Here is a 19,254-nt window from a genome sequence, read left to right as displayed (position 1 = left end):
AATTTCTAATTTCTATATAATTATTGACTTGAGCTGTAATATCCTAATCTGAACACACCTTATAACAGGTATCTTATAAGTTATAATATACTCGGAAGTCAGAAATCACTTTTTGACGGTAGGTCTGTGAGTTTTGACCGTAGTACAATAATATAATTATAGGCATAACCACACAAAGTGGTACGACCTTTCACCTTCACCGAGTGGAAAATGTAGGTAATAAATTTGCGTAGCACGTATATAACATAATATGATATGGAAATCGTTCGTCTTACACGTTTAGTAAATAGTTCAAATGACTTAAAATCAATCGTATTAATATTATATATTTTTATTCTACGTAGAAATATTTTTAGATTCTGAGCGAAGCGATGAATGTATTGATTTTACAATGATGTGTGTTTTTTTTTATTTTTTAATTTTTTAATTTTTAATTTTTGTGTCTATCACACCTTTTAGGACAGTAAAAGTGCTTGGATTTTCTTCAACAGTAACTTTTCTGATAGGAAAGTGAATCTAGTTGGTACTTTGGGGGGTCAAAAGTAAAAATTTCCCAGTAGTTTTCAAAAGCGACGTGAAAAACAAAAGAAAAATTAAGGAAAAACGGGAATTTTTACGCAAAATCTGTTTTCGAGAAAATCGATTTTGGTTTTTGGTGTAACTCTAAAACAAATGACCGTAGGGACATGAAATTTTGACTGAATGTTTATATTAGCATTTTCTATACACCATAAAATTTACAAAATATTTTGACTCTTTTTGAGCTGTTTACGGCCATTGTCAGTTTTCAATTTTTTTAGTTTTTTTTTTCTATAAATATCAATAAAATTTTATTTGTTGAGTAAAAAAGCTTGAAAATTTAATAGAAGGCTCCTAGGTTATTGTTTCAAAGGCAGATGAAAAAAATTAAAAATCCTTAGTCACAGTTTTTATTTATAAGCATTTAAAGTTCAAATTTTGACAAAATACGGAAAAATCACGAAAAATAGAAAATTATTTTGAGTTGAGAATTCATAAAAATTTTTCTTTTTAAATCTAAGATTTGAAAATGTAATATAAGATTACTCATAAGTTTGTCTACCTTTATCAAAAAAAAAAATGTCTAGAAGAAACTTAAATTAAATTTTTATGAGCGTCTGAAATTTATATTTTTACAACATTTGATATTTACTCGATTTCTCATGTAACAATTTTCTTATTTTATTGTAATTAAAAAACGAATGACTGTAGATACTTGAAAATTTCACTGAAGGTTTATATTAGCATTTTCTATACACCATAAAATGTTGAAAATATTTTGACTCTTTTTGAGCTGTTTACGGACATTGTCAGTTTTCAATTTTTTGAATTGAATATCAATAAATTTTTATTTGTTGGGTAAAAAAGCGTGAAAATTTAATATAAGGCTCCTGATATATCATTCTAATAGCAGTTGAAAAATATTAAAAATACATAGGCACAATTTTTTTTTATAAGCATTTAAAGTTCAAATTTTGACAACATTTATCAAATTTATAATTTATTAATTATTTTGTGGTTAAAAATTTATAATTTTTTAACTTTTATGGCTAAGGATTGAAAATTTAAAACAAGGCTCCACGTAAATAGGTTATATATAAATTACTTTATTCACAATAATATCATCAAATATACTTGGTAAAATCATAGGCTGACTGACCGTTTTCGCTCAGAATCGTTTTTCTTATACAATGATATTATATCATTGAATTCAAATTTAACACCATCCATTACAGTGACCCACTTGTAACCTACTGTACAGCAGAGCGACATCCACTTATCCACCTTTTTTTTTAATTTCCTTTTACCTTTTCTTATGTTTTTCTGCAGCAAATTTATTTCGTCTTGCAACCTTTTTATAATAATTATTCAATATAAAAACTATAGTTGAGTTTGCTTCAATAATATGTGTGGTCAAAATTATTGGGACCAAATAAAATATTATCGGTAAAATCGCACATAGCTTAATCCGGATTTCACTTTATTTCGCTTAATCCGAACAAAAACGTATCTGCCAGATTTATGTCCGGAATAGTTGCGGCGCCTAATAAACTACGATATTAATAATATTATTATTACCTATGTATTATAATATTTATGTACAAGTCTAAATCATGGTGACTACAATACTAAACATACCTGCAGCTATATGTACACTGTGATAATCAATAATTATTGTGTAAATCAAACTACTTTTACGTGGGCGGCTGCTCTATGACGTCACGCGCCTATTCATCAACTCTCATTATCTCGTTTAATAATTGTTTTCATTTTTTTAACTTCGGATTTTTACCAAAAAGATTTTCATAATTTGAACTACAATAATACACGAATAAACTTAAAACTAAAAAAAAAATGTAGTGTTGTATGTCTTTTAAGATAGATCCTAAATCATGGACTGATGACAGAAATTATTAGAGTAGGCAGATACCAAGGTATTTAAATTTATTAAATCTGGTTCTTAGATATCCGATTCCGAACCGCGTTTATGAAAGTTTGTATTTCTTTTAAAGAAAAATTTATCACAATTTCTCATTTGAAAAGAAATTTAGGTAGGTATTTTAACAAATAACAAACAATTAAATGCTTCAAATTACAAAACTATTAGTTTTATTTTTCAATTTTCAATATGTATACATATAAATTTATATTATTGTACAAAATAAATGATAAATATTGATTGTTATTGCAACATAAAATGGACTTTACAAATTACAAATTACAGTAACATATTAATAATAATCAATAATAGTATTAACAACTAGTAAAATATAAATAATCCAAATATTTATTCAGAATAGGTGTACTAACAAAATACAAAATTATAGACTTCTATGTAATTCTTGTAACAAAAATTGAATTAATTACATATATTATTATAAACTTATAGTTTGCTACTATTTTAGTTTTTTTTAGTATATATTTATTGCATTTAATTTGTGCCCTGTATAAGAATAAGCTCAAACCGTTTTTTGATTTAACATCTATCAAATAATATCATACATTTTAGACAAAATACAATGTTTATTTTTAAGTTATAATAATCATATAAATAGGTTAATAATTTCGGTTCATTGATTAGATAGGTAGGTTGATAATACAATATATTACAAATCAATTATTATAATTGATTTAGATTAATAGTATTTACTAAGTTAAGTTAAAGAAATTAAAAATAACTAAAAATCATAGAACACACATAACTATATAATAATATAATATGTGGTACTAAATGTGTGTAGTGTAATTTTATTTTGTATTAACAATATATATATTTTTTAAATAATTATAATATTATATTATATAACACATTGGAACCTTATAATAATACTACTTACACGTTATTCCAGTATAGAAGATACTTTACAAATTAACTCAATTTAGACTAAGACATTATTAAAATAATAAAAAGTTGAATAATTAAAATAATATATAAAAATAATTTTGTATAACAATATCAATGATAACAGAAATTTAATAGTTGGTATAGGTACATAATTTGATTTGTAGTACCTAGTACTCACTTGCATGTCTTACCACAGACTATTTATTTTTTCATAATATCCACAAATTGTGTTAAAAAATAATTCAAATTTTGTCAACAAAGTTCTTAAATAATATTTGATTTTTTAAAACTAAGGCTGTAAATAGCACCGGGCAAAAGGAATACACAAAGAAACATTCAATATGCAATTATAAAATAATTATTATCTTTGGTTGGGAGGAATGTTGCTGATGAAACTAAGTAGTAAAATAATTGTATCTATTTTATTTTTATAAATATCTAATAATACACAAGAACTTGTTTTCCATCTATAAAGATGTAATTAAAGTTTTGAATTCAATCTTGAACTAAATATATGTAAAAACAGTCTTAGCTATATTAGGTAGATATGAATGACATTTCAATCAAATCAAATTATTCAAGTTTCATTGTTACTTTATACTATAAAATACATTATATTAAGTTGAGCAGTCCAGACAGTAAACAGAATAATTTAAGAACAATAAAAAAATAATACAATTTGTAAATTTATAAATGACTAAATATTAAAATACACTAAATTAATATTTCCAATATATTAAATTTACTTAGAATATACAATCAGTTAGTTTACTTAGATACTTAATTTTATATAATTTAACTATTAATAAAACACATTTAAATATTTATTATGGAAGGAATGTATATATATAGAATTTTATTGCAATCAAAACGTAAAAGGTAAATGGAATATTTTTATGGAATATAACACAATTCTTTATAAAAAATATATGTTTAATTGATAAAAATTGTTGAAAAGAATCTTTAAATGTATTCTATTGGTAATATTATTAAATCTATGTACCTATTAATAAATACTATCTCAGAAAAAGTAAAAGGCATATAAAATAAATGTAAATATATTATGCTACAAAATAGTCATTACTCTTTAGTAACTTAAAAACACCATTAACTAATATATCATTCACATTATTTATAATTAAATATCTGTATATCTAAGTATTGCTCATGACATTTTAATTAACATAATATTGAGACAAATTATTTATGGCATTATTCGTTATTATGTTTGATTTTTAATTGTGTGCTTTTTTACCTATTTATAAATTCACAAAGCTGTGACAGCAGAGCTTTTTTTTGATGAGTTATTATTTTTAGCAAATCTTTTCTCCAAGTCCACTCTAAAATCAAAAAAAAAAAAAATACATTTTAAATAAAATATAAGTAGACAATGTACAACGAATCAACAAATTAGATTGATTTAAATATTGTTTAAGTTGAAAATATTATTAAAAAATGTATTATGCATGATTTAATTCGTAGAATATACTACTAACAGATATTTAATTTTTAAAATATTAGATTTTGGAACGGTTTTGCTTTTTTTTTTTTTATTATTAAGAAAGACAATTTACAATCTTTACACAATAACTACAACAAGCTAATTAGATACAGAAAAAAAAAACAGAATAAAAAGGTTTTGATATAAATAAGTATTTTTTTAAGTTTATAAACTTTGTACATGCATTTTAACTTTTAAGTTAATGAAAATAAAATTAAAAGTAATAAAACAATTTAGAATCTATAATTTGTGTACAATGGCACAAACACTCTATTTAATACAATTTTCCTCGCTATTTTCTATGACTACATACTACATAGTACATATTTAATAGTAAAACAACAAATAGTATGAAGTGAGTAATATTTATCGGTTATATTATTTTACCTTTTTGATTTGTCACTGGATTTTTCCAATTTTTCTAGACGCTCATTTATTAATGACAATTGAGAACTATCATTCTGTAAAAAAATTGTAGTTAGTTAAAATTGTTCACAGCAAAATAGATTTTTGTAGAAATTGCTTACAGTAATTTCGTTTTTATTAGTATTAAATGAATTTAACTTTGACTCTAATGTTTGTTCCATTAATTTATGAGCTGCTCTTATTTCTTGAACAATATCTAAACAAAAATAACACATTATTATTTATGTACCTCACTGAAAATTACATAAAGTAGTGTTGACTGCATACGTCTAGTCTATAAAGGTAGGTGAAGTTATATAATTTAGTAGGGGTAAAAGGAGTTTTTAGATGTTTAAAACATTTATGAATTCATGATAGAAATTATTAGAAGTAGGATGGATGGTATTATTGCTGGAACAATTATTAACTACTTTAAGTACATTTAAATAACTGTGATAAAGTGGTATGTAACATACAGCTGGTGTTATGAATCAGTGTGGGTACAGAAATTAATTTTGTGTATTAAGGTTTAAAACTAATGTTATTCATACCACTGGGACTAAGAAACCTATAACTGCGAATCAAACCAGTTTTGATGGAGCTGCATTTACAAACATCCATTATTATCACAAATTGTAGTCAATAATTATATCAAACAAGTGAAAGCTGAGAAAATTACCTATATGAAACTATAAAAGACTAAATTCAGTGCCTCTGCATATATATACATATTTAATACTTTGAAAATTACTTGTAATAGATCCTGGATCTGTACAACCACATTTGTCATTATTTTTACTTGATATATCCAATTTCAAATTTCTTAATTCAATTTTCACTAATTCTAATTCATTAGCTAGTCTCTGATTATCTTTTTTCAATTCGGCCACTTCATTAGCATAATAAGTATCATATGATCCTTGGTCTGATTCACTGCTAAGTAGTTCAAATTTATCATCTTGGTTATTTAAACCTGGATCACTATGTGTACGTTTAATTTCAGATTCGTTATCCGCAATATTAATAGGAGGTAAACTAGTAAATTGATCTCTGGATGACATATGTTGACTGGGTTCTAGATATTCTCTGCCAATACCGACTGGCACATACGGTTGATATATGGGATACAAAGTATGAAAGCGTGGGTCGACAGGTATATTAACTGGAACAGGATAACCACATACAGCAGAGTCTGACATTGTAGGATACAATCGTTGATTGGAGACATTGGAGTGATTCCACTGGTGTGGAGAGAATTCAGATATTTGTTCATTACAACTTGGTGGCCGATTATCAACCTTTGAATATCTTGATCTTGAAGGTTTGGGTTTTTTTGTAACGTTATAATGGTTTCTATTATTAACAGAAGCTCTTTCAAGATTATGGTCAGAAAAAGTGGTTCTGAAATTAAAAGAAAACAAACATAGTGAATAGTGATGTATAATAAATACATACATAAATTTAATTTAAGTTAGTTTTATTGCATTATAATTGTTACCTGTTAGAGTTGTACATTTTATAGGTATTTATGTTGAAATAATAAAATCCAAATTTGTTAACTAAGACCTAAAAATAAAAAAATTATAAATTCTAATGAATCATTTTATTTTTATAATATTATATAAAATGAACTGATAGTGTATGATGATAAATGATAATAATTATGATAACACAGTTGATGGCCATGATGAAGAAAATAATAATAATAATAATAATTGTGGTCAAAATACAAGATACAAATAAAATATACATACCATAGAAAAAATTATACAGCCATAATGTCAATAGTCAGTTAAAAAACCTTCACGGTAGTTAGTACTTAGTAAGCATAGGAAATACATTAATTTAAAGAACAATGAAAAAGTTAATAGAAAATGTGATTAATGTACTATAATTCATCCTAATTTATGAGTGATAATGTGTGAAGTAAAGATATATTATTTTATTTTTACTTTTTGCAGAAAAAACGTTAATGCTTATTGAATTATTAAATTTAATTAAAACAACGTTCTAGTAAAAGAAATAATTATTGATTTGACATGAATAAAAAAATAGTAATATAATATGATAAGTGATAGGTAACTAGATATTATTTATTAAAAATATACAATTTATTATATTCTCAATTTTTATTTAAACAAGGTAGATAAATAATAAATCAAAGGATTTCATAAATTATGATTGATTATAAAATGTATTCTGTAAGAACTAGGGGAAAAACTTAAAGAACAATATACCTATATATTGAAAATAGAAACAAGTATCTATAGCAACATATCTTACACAAGCCCCAATTATTTTATGTGCAGCATAAATTGGTTACTTATCTTTCATGGAAAATCTAAAACTTTAATAATGGATTCTTTCATTTTTTTTTTTTTGATAAGTTGATTTATAGATGATAAAGCAAACAAAATATTTCTATGTTGAGTTATATATAAAATAAATATACTTTGTAATCTCATTCAATTTATAATAGGTTTTATTTATTTATAGGTATACGTACATTAAATTAATATGTAACATAAAATCATTTTAATTTGAGCAACTATTATAATATGGAATATAATGTTATATTGAAAAAAAAAAAAAAAAATGCTGAAAAAATTAAACAAATTTAAAATAATGACAATTATATCTATTATTTTTTTGGTAGGTAACAAAAACATTATGGCTAAATATGTTTGATGAGATCAAAAATCAATAAGAATTATAAAATTAAAAATAATTATACAATAAATGACATTATAAATTTAGTTTCCTATGGTGTTTAAATTGTTTTGATTGATAATGTTACACTGTTACTGTATTGTATATTATAATTATACAGTGAGTACTGAGTACCGCTTAATGTGATCACATTGGTTCACGCCATTTTGATTTTATTAACCAGTTGATTCCATAAAGCAGTGATCACATTAAGCGATTATTATCATAGTTCAGAGATTATCATAATTCAAAACATGACTCAAACACCTTAGGATACTCTGTATTAAAACATAATAATACAATAAGACTAAATTTTTCTATGCCTGAATATTAAGTCAACTTTTAAAGCTAATAACACAACACAATATTTATGTATTTACAATTAATTATTATATATTTATAATCTAGTATAACAATTTGTAAAACAATAATAGAAGAGCAAATTCAATCAACAATAACATAATAAATAAATTTAAAATTAATATTTTGTAGCTGACTCTTATGAACACAATTTATTATAAGGCTTATTTTCTAGGGGCTAAATCTTACTAGTTTAAGGTCTTAAGGACGGATTTACATAATTGCTGAACATTGTTAACTTTTTTTTCTATTTATCCATTAGTAATTTTTTTTAAGTACCTACCAATATATATAAAAAAAAACATTCGGTTTGACCGATAATAAATTGTTTAGATTCATATTTCAATACTTCATGAATTGTTCTAATTGTGAAATCAAATATCAATACAATAGGTATTTAGTGAATATTCAACAATGATATTCTCAAAAAAATCTGCCAATATATGCATTAGCCAATATGCTAAGTATAACCTATATAGTCATCTAAAAATAAATTTGAATAAATAAAGGCAAATAGTTTAGTTGAAGCCTATAAAACCGAATTAGAATCTGCATTTGTAATGAGTTTTTAATCTTTAAGAGCTTTCGTGAAACTAGAATGGTTGTTAATGAAATGCTAATGGTAACAAGTTTTCCAAATGTAAACGTTGCTTTCAGAATACATTTATCAATTTTTGGTACTTCGCGAGAAGGGGAAAGATCTTTTTAAATTTTATAGAGGGTTAAGAATTGGCAGTGATCAACTATTGGGCAAGATAAATTATCTTCTTTATCATTAGGTATATGCAATTGAACAATATTGTTATTTTTTTGTTACAATTATCTTTTGTATTATACTTAATAAAGAAATATGCAAAATAAGTTGTTTTTTTTTATGGTTTTTGACAATTTAATTTTATATATATTTGGAGTAAAATTAATTGTTTTTAAGATCTGTTAAAATTGTTATTGAAGTACTGGAGTATCTATTTCAATGTATTTCCTTATCACCAAATAGTGGTCATGTTCAGTGCATATTAAATGTGTTAAGTTAAAGGGAGCTAAAAATATTTAATTTTATCAAACCGATAATAATTAATATAGTAAGCCATTTCATAATGAGTTTCTTTATTTACATTTGTTTTTATATAATATGGTAGTTTTTATGTATACTATACAGTGTGATCACGATAAGTGGAAACACTCAATAACTATGTGCAGGCTTCTTATATTCCAGTTCTGTTTTTTTGGCTACCTAATAAACATTATTATACACAATTTTTGGGACAGTTAATTCGCGTGCGCATAGTAATTTTTTTTTTTAAATGGCATGACTTTTTTTTTTGTATTTTTTAATGAATTTTAGTGGTTGAATTCTTTTCTAGGGTTAAAAAATGGCTGGGTTATAGTAATTTGATTTTATGTTATTTGCATGAGTATAACAGATTATAAAATAAGTAGTTAATAAAAATAAATACCTAAAATAAAAAAAAAAACATTGATTTTTTTTATTCCTAAAAGTTTCATTTTTCTAACAAATTGTTCAAACTGTGCACCGTGGTGCTGTAAACAACATTAAATACAAATTAAAAATTCTCGGTTAATAGCAGAAATAATTTGATTACATGCTGCAATTATTTTGTTTTTCAAATCAAGAAGATACATAGGTAGATTGGCATACACTACCGTTTTCAAGTGACCTCATAAGAAGTAATCTAGTGGTGTAAGATCTGGTGACCTTGGTGGCCACTAAACTGCTCCATAAGTCCCTATTCACCGATTTGAAAAATATGTATTTTATTTAAGCTATGTATTTTATAATCTGTTATTTATACCCATGCAAATAACATAAAATCAGATTACTATAACTCGGCCATTTTTAACTTAGAAAAGAAATTCATTAAAAATACAAAAAAAATTATTGTGTGCATGTGCAAAGTTAACTATCACAGTAATAGTCTAATTATTTGAAAATGTGTATTATTATGTTTATTAGTTAGTCAAAAAAGTAGAATTGAAATATATGAAGCCTGCACATAGTGATGGAGTGTTTCCACTTATCGTGATCACTCTGTATAATATGCAAGTTTAACTAACTCAGATTCAATATTGTTTACCAAAGTAATAAATGTAAGTTTTAATGAGTTTTTGTGAAATTTTGTATTTAAAGTTATAAAATATAAATTTGTACTATCTGAGCAATATCAACATTATGATAAAATTCACTGCTATAAAATTTAATATTAAACTCAACCTAATTTGTTGTATCTTAAATATAATATTTTACTTGCCTTTTTTTAAATTTTTTGTATTTTTTACACCATACTCTGAACATAAGCACCACGGGGTTAAAGTCTTATTACATTTTAATTCTATATCCAACACTAGTGTAGGAACACCATCTATGAGCAATTCATGTTTCTTTTTTACAAAATAGTTTACATTATGTAATCCAGTGTGTCTATCACGTTTTCTTGTTACTTCACGTTGGTTATAGCATTTTGTCATATCACGTTTTCTAACAGTTCGATCATGGTTGTGCCTGAAAAATACAAATTAAACATACATGTTACCAACAATTTCTTGTTAAAAATATGTATGATCATACAAATTGATTCTCCCACCTGAATGTATTTGATGTGCTTGTTGTTAAATTTCCTGGTCTATGAATACCTATCTTTGCTTCCTTAAGACGTAAATAGAACTCATCATCTTCAAGTCCCCAACCCCAATAATTATTGCTTAAGCCATCAATTTGTATAAAGTCTTCTCTATTCATATTATAAAGATGCCAAATTAACCAACATATTATTTAAAATTAAAATGTAAAAACATACTTGGTAATAAGTAGAATGCCACCTACAAATGAAGCATAATGGTAACGTGGATGTAAATGAGGTGCAGCTATGTGGTTAACATGGCCAGTTGGAGGATAATGATAATCAAGTGCAGGGTTAAGAGGAAATAAATCAACATCATGCATAGCTATATAATCAATCATGCTGTATGACGACATTATTTCTTTAAACCCAGCATTGATCAATGAACCCCTGTTAAAACGGTACTGATCAACCTGAATGGTGAATAAAAAAGAATATTTTTAAACTCACTTTAATCATATTTGAATATGACAGTATAATTACTTGGTTGATAACAAATATCTCGTGGAGTACATCTTGGTTTTTCAGGAATGAATGAATATGTGGCACAAATTCTAGGAGCTCATCAAACCTTTCTCTAAATGGTATTATGATGCCCAGTTTATTACCCTTAAACATGGTAGAAGCCTGTTCTCGTAACCGTATATTTCCGCCATTCTCAAGTTCTCCTAAGAAAAAATTCAAGTAAGTAACTATTAAAACTAAAAATAATAACCAAATATTTAACATTTCATACACGCTTTTCAAATAATAATAGTTAATATGTAATACAGGTACTTACGCACATACAACAGCGACAATAATAGAGTAATTACCAAAGTGAGTATGATTCCAATTAATAAAATTTTTGCTTTAAACATCATGATTATGAAATGTGTATTGATTATTGAGTTTCTAAAGATTTTGTTACAACATTTATAATTCAGTTAGAAGACCAGGAACATTGGAATTGATACACGACAAATGAGAAAGTATTTACGAGTTTTGAAGATTTTTTACTTATTTGATTGCAATTACCAGTTTAATTTAAACTATTCCAATTTCAATTTTACTGAAAGTACATTTAACCCGATCGAAACATTCAGAAATTAATTGTAAATTAATCATTGTATATTAAAAATGTTTTCTTTTCCTAATAAAATTAAGGAAATTAAATCATTTAGAGCGAGTTTCTGTGTGATTCGTGATGTAAAACTCCACAACTCCAAGACATTCAAATATTTCAAACATTCATAAATAAATTAAATATTAATAATAAGAAAATTGAAAATAGATGATAAAAGATAATTTGTTATCTACCTGTTTAACTCTAGTCGTGGTTTAAGATGGTTACTAAACTCTGGTAACCCTTCGTAAAATAAGAAATTATCTTCCATGAAATAAAATAAATCCATCCAATAAGACGTTGTACCTAAGTCTAACCTTTAAAATAATTTGGTTATTTATTATTTAATATTTAGTTGTTAACGTTTTTGGCGGCAAAAGAATTATTGCATTGTTGTTGGTTGTTCCTTAGCAGTAATCCACAAATTCAGTATTACAGTTTGCTGTTTACGTCTATCGTTTCCGTTTGTTCTGATTTTCGTTTAGTTGTAAATGGTTCAGGTTAGTATTTTCATTTGTACTTTCTACGCGGTGTGAGTTTTGCGATCTTACAGTTTTTCCGCGTTGTCCAGAAAATAAATAGTTCTACAAACGTAAGTACAGATTTGTTGATTTAATTTACGACTCAAACAGTATGATATACCTAATATAAAAGTTCTCAATTATGTATATTAAAATTTTTAATTTTATAACGATGCATGTTAAAATGTGAAACTATGTGTCGTGTGAAAGAGTATTAGCATTGCTATATGGTCCGCTAAAAGCTTTACCAAAATGCCTGCCATCTTTATTTGGTAGGTAATATTTAATCTATTCTGTGGTAATAGTTACAAACTATAGGTTGATTGGGTTGAATCATTCGAATATCTTATAATATAGACGGCACTCGGTGTATCCTTATGGAAGTGAACTCCATCATTACAATGATTAGGTAATAACAAATGAATAATACTTTTTTATTAGTAGGTATGTTCAATCAGTTGTAACTGTGGTGAGGGTCGGTTACTAAATTAATTTAGATATATTTTTGATTTATCATCAATCAATTATCCTTTTTTTCATAAATGCCTTAACTATAACCTATAGTATTTACTTAATGAAATTTATTCTGCTTACTTACGATTACGTATTTCAAACATCTATATTTCATAGATCTTCCTATATATTCTATCGATTCATTAAACTGTATAATATGTACACATTTTAAATAGATAGATTTATTTATATTTGAATGTCAATACTAAATTCATAGTACCTACCACTTCATATTAAAAAAATAAAAGTTTGAAATTGAAATGTGAGAGAAAAACTATTTGAGACTTAAAATTAATGAGGCCATATTATAAAAGTCATTTTTTTCTTAAGTAAACAACTGTTCTATCTAATACTTACTATTGCTTTGTGTTATTGGCTTGGAATAATGGAATACCTTAAATGTTTTCTTCAAATGAAGTTGTTCATAGTCGATAAGGACAAATATAGTTGAGGAATACCCATCCAATTAATACTCATCCCAGACTTCTTAAGAAATGTTAAAAATACCTAGACATTTTGTAATTACCTAGGTATTATTAATTTTTTTTTTATAAGTCTTTACTTTTTTGGTATATTTTTTCTTATACATATTACAAATAGGGATATAATTACTACCTAATACAATAACAATAATTAAAAACCAACATATTATTTAGAATCCAATAAGTATTATTTCAAAGCTATTTTTCTTGTTTTTGCACAATATTTATCTAAAATTAATCATTCTAAAGTTATTCGTAATATTTTGTTATTTTTTTTAAATAGATAAATAAATAAACTTCTGAGGTTCTAACTTCTAACATACTAATTGTCCTCCAATTTTTGGTTAGCTGCATCCTTGAAAAACTGCAGAATTATGACAGTTATTAGTGGCGTATTGAGTCTACAAAACTCAAGGAGCAAGCTTCATGAGCTACCCGCACACCCACCAACTAAATTTACTAGGGTCAATGCAATATTTTTAGGTTTAATTTTTCATGTAATTTTACAATTAATGAGTTGCATTAATTAAGTTGTACTTTTAACTTGAATGATCTTCTATTATGATAAAACCTGTTAAACCATTTTCAAAAAAAAAATGTATGATATTATTATGTAAGTAATTAGGGCCTGGATTTGAACGCAAAATACATTATTATTTGGGAAATCAAGTAAAACATTGTTTTAAATTTACTATTATTTAATTGAATATAAATTGAACACATCATAAAAAATTACATTTATAAATTGATAAATAGTTAAAAATTTGTCTCTTAGATTAGAGTATTCAGAACTAAAAATTTTATTTTGTATTTTAAGCTGTTTAGGCGTTTTTAGAGAATTTTTTGGTCATTTGATAATTTTTAATTTATACACTAAATCGATTTCTAGATTAAACTTCATTGGTAATTCAAAATATTAGTTAAAGAAATTTTGTTACGACCATTTATCATTTGTCAATCGTAATACTTATGATTTTTATATGTTGATAATGTCTATCTATTTACAGTCCAGGACTCATACCTGTAATAACTAATAGGTCATTTAGTGTTACATCATAATCGAGTTTATTTCCTGAAGTTCTGTGGTAATTTTTATTATCAAACCATTTCACAAGTGTTCTAATATTTCAAAACTAATGAATTTGAACAATCGGGAAACACAATATTTATTAAAACTGAATAGGCATCTATATAAAAATTAAATATTAGGTATGATTTTTGGGTATGCTAAGATTTCTAGCACCCCACTATTTGTGCTTATGAAGCTAATACAAATACAGACTAACTATGCTGTTATTTAATTATTAGTTATATAAATGCTGTTGTAGATTTTATTTTACGAGTATTTTTGTATTTTATATGTATTTAAACTATTAAGTAGCAATATTATCCAAGAGTAAATTTATTAGTGCACTTAGTTTACAATTTATATAGATTTTCATATCCTATTGTGTAGTGCTGAAAAAAATTGACTTAAACTTCTTCTACTGGATCAATAAAGATACATACCTACAATAAAAAATTATGTAAGGCTCCTTTAACCTATTATAAATATTAATAAGACTTATTTCCTGTTTTTATATTTTTTTTTTAGTTTTGAAAATGATGGAGGATGACATTGAACAAAGACTTAGAGATATCCAGAAGGAATATCTGAGTTTTCTAGATGATGAAGAAAATCAAAATGTATACCACAAAAAGGTGAAATTAATGATTGATGAAAACGGCCAAAGACTACTAATAGACATCAATGATTTACGTAAAAAAAATCCTAATAGAACCCATGAATTATTAACAAATACTTTTGAAGAACAATTTGCTTTGGAGCGTGCACTTAAAGAATATGTTGCAAATATTGATTCTACTTATGCCAATAAATATGATGAATTTTTTGTTGCATTTGAAGGTAGTTTTGGAAGTCGCCATGTCACACCCAGGACTATGAATAGTAAGTTTTTAGGAAATTTGGTGTGTTTAGAAGGCATTGTTACAAAGTGTTCTTTGGTTCGTCCCAAAATTGTAAGAAGTGTACATTTTTGTCCGGCTACTAAAAAAACAATAGAGCGCCGTTACACAGATTTAACATCAACATCTGCTTATCCATCTAGTTCTGTATATCCAACAAAAGATGATGATGGTAATCCTTTAGAAACTGAATATGGTCTTTCTGTGTATAAAGATCATCAAACATTAACAATTCAAGAAATGCCCGAAAAAGCACCAGCTGGACAATTGCCACGCTTTGTTGATATTGTATGTGATAATGATTTAGTTGATTGTTGTAAGCCAGGCGACCGAGTACAAGTGGTTGGTAGTTATCGTTGTCTTCCTAATAAACAAGGAGGTTATACAACTGGAAATTTTAGAACTATTGTCATTGCTAACAATATATCACAGTTAAGTAAAGATGCAACATATTCTGTTAGTAGAGATGATGTTTTCAACTGTAGAAAATTATCAAGAAGAAAGGGTGATATATTCAACTTATTGGCTCGATCATTAGCACCTTCTATTCATGGCCATACTTTTATTAAAAAAGCCATTCTTTGTCTATTGTTGGGTGGAATTGAAAAAATTTTACCCAATGGAACACGTCTCCGTGGAGATATAAATCTGTTATTAATTGGTGATCCGAGTGTTGCTAAATCACAATTACTGAGATACGTATTATGTGCTGCTCCAAGAGCTGTAGCCACTACAGGCAGAGGAAGTTCAGGAGTTGGTTTGACTGCTGCTGTCACTACAGATCAAGAGACTGGCGATCGGCGATTAGAAGCTGGGGCTATGGTACTTGCTGACAGAGGTGTTGTGTGTATTGATGAATTTGATAAAATGTCTGATATTGATAGAACAGCTATTCACGAAGTTATGGAACAAGGCAGAGTATCTATTTCAAAAGCTGGTATACATGCAAGGCTTAATGCCAGGTGCTCTGTTTTAGCTGCTGCTAACCCTGTATATGGTAGATATGATCAATATAAAACTCCAATGGAAAACATAGGTCTGCAAGATTCATTACTATCACGGTTTGATTTATTGTTTGTCATGTTAGATGTACCTGATAGTGAAAATGATCGTTTGATATCAGAGCATGTTGTTCGCATTCACAGATACAGAGATCCTAAAGAGCAAGATGGTGAAGCGTTACCAATGGGTTCAGGTGTGGATATTTTGAGCACTAGAAATTTGGAAATTGATGAGAATGATCCATCTAAAACTAGAATGTTTGAAAAATATGAACCGTTGCTTCATGGACCGCAAAACCATAAATCAGACCAAACATTAAGCAGTCAATTCATGAGAAAATATATACATATTGCTAAGTGTGTTAAGCCTGTATTGACCGAAGAAGCGTCTAATGAGATATCCGAAGAATATTCTAGACTTCGTTCTCAGGAAGCTGTTGAATCTGATGCTGCAAGGACTCAGCCTGTTACTGTCAGAACACTAGAGACATTAATTCGTCTTTCTACTGCTCATGCTAAAGCTCGTTTGTCCAAAAATGTTGAACAACAAGACGCTCAAGCAGCAATTGAGCTGGTTCAGTTTGCTTACTTTAAAAAAGTATTAGAGAAACCTAAAAGAAAACGGCAAATCAGTGATGAAGAATCTGGAGATGAACAAGATTCACAAAGTAAACCTCCAAAAAGAAAATCAAAAAAAAATGATGACGATCCTTACTCATTTGAAGACGGGGAAGAGGAGGAGATTGATGCTGCTGAACCAGAAGCTATGGAAGTAGATACAGATAATTCAGGAACACTGAGAGGAGGTCCACCCGCAGTATCACAAACATCAATCACTCCTGATAGGTATAAAGTATTTAAGTCAACTTTGAGTAAAGTTTTTCAAAAACATAGATCACAATCATTGGGTTTTAAACGAATGCTCACTATGATCAATGAAGAACATGTGGCAGAAACTTTTACTGAAAATGAAGCTTATGCTGCTATTTATAAAATGATGGATGCTAACTTCATAATGTTTTCAGATGGAATTATATTTTTAATATAGGTCTTTATTGAGTATTTTTCAAAATAATTTATTCACTTTCAATTTATACAAGACATAATTTAATAAAATAATAAGTTTATAATTAATTTCCAAAGTTAAGTTAATTTTTTTTTTAATGACTAATTAATTTTTTCAAAAAATTGTTTTGTTAAACTGTAAAAAAATAAATAAATGCATACTTATGTTTAATTTTACATTTAGTGATTATTCATATTAATTACTTAAGTTATTACCACTTACTATACTAGACATAATATAAATGTTTATTGTATATAGATTATAGATGAAGTATAATATTATAAAAGTACCAACAGAAAACGATTGTGGATATTTTCTTAATTGTTAAAATCTGAAAAATGTCAGAGAATAATAGTTGGTATGTAACGAATATATACCTATTATTAAAATATTTGTAATATTAGTATTTAATACACGGGACAATAGTATATTTTATATTTTTTTTTATTTACAATTGTAAACTTCAGCATTAAAATACATTTTTTAAAATATTTTGATATTTTGTACTGATTTATTATCTATTTATTCATTACTTACTTATACATTGATATTTGATATGCAATGTTTTGTTTGACTTTTATATTGGTATTTTCTACTGTTTATTTAGACATTATGTATGCTTAATTTGTATTGAATAATACATTATGTGACTTACGTTTTCATTATTTCAAAGCACGTTCTAATTAACAATTATTTTTGTTGATTATGTTAGGATAAAAATGTAATACATGAAAACAAAAAAATGTGCTGTTTGTATTGTTAACATCATGACATGTAATCGGTTTTATAGTAATTTGTACTATAAGTAGTTATGTAGTTTGAGGAGTTAACCATGGCAATTGGTTTTACTTGGTTTATTTCGCTGTTTATGTAAGTAGACAATATATTTTATTTATTTTTGAAGGCATAGAAACTAATGATTAAAATATATATCTATACCACCATCCCCCAATCGCATATTAGTTTCTTGTAATCATTGTATTGATTTCAACCATTCTTTAGTGGTGTTCTTAGACAAATTTCTAAAGGTTCAGAGTAAACCAATGTCCAATATGCTCTTACAGAATCCGTTATACCTACATAATACTGTAACAAAAAAATATCTACCTATAATTCTTGCTTCTTGCCCAATTCGTTGACATTGCACTAACTCTAAATGATGGCTAAGTATACTAGGAAGCAATATTGCTACATTTAATAAGTAGACTGTATACTTTCTGTCTTCTGAGCCCTCAAAGCTACGTCTCTATTTGCGTCTATTTTACAACTGAATATATTCACACACAATAATAAAGTATAAACTATAGAGCCACACATAGTTGGTGAAAACTATAGGTTGCAATCATGGATCCAGAGTAAATATCGGAGAGTGGTCATTTTTATAATTACTCGCATAGATATTGTTCTCATATTTTAGATTTACGAGTATCACATTTTAGCATGCTGGATGCATTTTTTTATCGAGGACATTAATTATTTTATCTCAACGTTTTGTAAAATATTTCTTAATATTTAATTTTTTGAATGACAGCATATATTTTTATTTTTATTCCAAAGTAGGATATTTTTCGGAGTACTTCGATACATAAAAATTGAACTTTAGATGGGTAGTTTATAAATAGA

The 19,254-nt window shown here is 26.4% G+C and overlaps 2 protein-coding genes across 3 annotated transcripts; one reads left to right on the top strand and one right to left on the bottom strand.

Annotated features, from left to right (window-relative positions):
- Positions 1–2,905: 2,905 nt before the first annotated feature.
- On the bottom strand, positions 2,906–12,275 carry LOC132951854 (uncharacterized). The gene is made up of 7 exons (XM_061023860.1): positions 11,760–12,275; positions 11,429–11,646; positions 6,769–6,836; positions 6,022–6,671; positions 5,393–5,487; positions 5,253–5,326; positions 2,906–4,704 (listed from the first exon to the last, which is right to left on the bottom strand). The coding sequence occupies exons 1-7, from the start codon at positions 11,839–11,841 to the stop codon at positions 4,632–4,634; spliced, it is 1,260 nt and encodes a 419-aa protein (XP_060879843.1). The 5' UTR covers positions 11,842–12,275; the 3' UTR covers positions 2,906–4,631.
- A 162-nt stretch (positions 12,276–12,437) lies between these two features.
- Positions 12,438–18,122, top strand: LOC132951852 (DNA replication licensing factor MCM3). Of its 2 annotated transcripts, none has more exons than XM_061023856.1 (2): positions 12,438–12,675; positions 15,194–18,122. In XM_061023856.1, the coding sequence occupies exon 2, from the start codon at positions 15,202–15,204 to the stop codon at positions 17,611–17,613; it is 2,412 nt and encodes an 803-aa protein (XP_060879839.1). In that variant the 5' UTR covers positions 12,438–12,675; positions 15,194–15,201; the 3' UTR covers positions 17,614–18,122. The 2 variants fall into 2 exon arrangements, with proteins under 2 accessions (XP_060879839.1, XP_060879840.1); XM_061023857.1 differs by lacking the exon at positions 12,438–12,675 and adding an exon at positions 15,019–15,125.
- Positions 18,123–19,254: the final 1,132 nt, after the last annotated feature.

This window comes from Metopolophium dirhodum, chromosome 9 (genome assembly GCF_019925205.1).
Source record: "Metopolophium dirhodum isolate CAU chromosome 9, ASM1992520v1, whole genome shotgun sequence".
NCBI classification, from domain to species: domain Eukaryota; kingdom Metazoa; phylum Arthropoda; class Insecta; order Hemiptera; family Aphididae; genus Metopolophium; species Metopolophium dirhodum.
The sequence above is the reverse complement of the archived record's forward strand: the minus strand, read 5'-3'. Positions and strand labels throughout refer to the sequence as shown.

Coding starts and splice junctions, on each gene's coding strand:
- LOC132951854 (XM_061023860.1), bottom strand. CDS start 11,841: ATGATGTTTAAAGCAAAAATTTTATTAATTGGAATCATACTCACTTTG. Junction 5,327..5,392: donor CTAATAAAAACGAAATTACT/GTAAGCAATTTC, acceptor ATTTTTTTACAG/AATGATAGTTCTCAATTGTC. Junction 4,705..5,252: donor TCCAGTGACAAATCAAAAAG/GTAAAATAATAT, acceptor TTTTGATTTTAG/AGTGGACTTGGAGAAAAGAT.
- LOC132951852 (XM_061023856.1), top strand. CDS start 15,202: ATGATGGAGGATGACATTGAACAAAGACTTAGAGATATCCAGAAGGAA.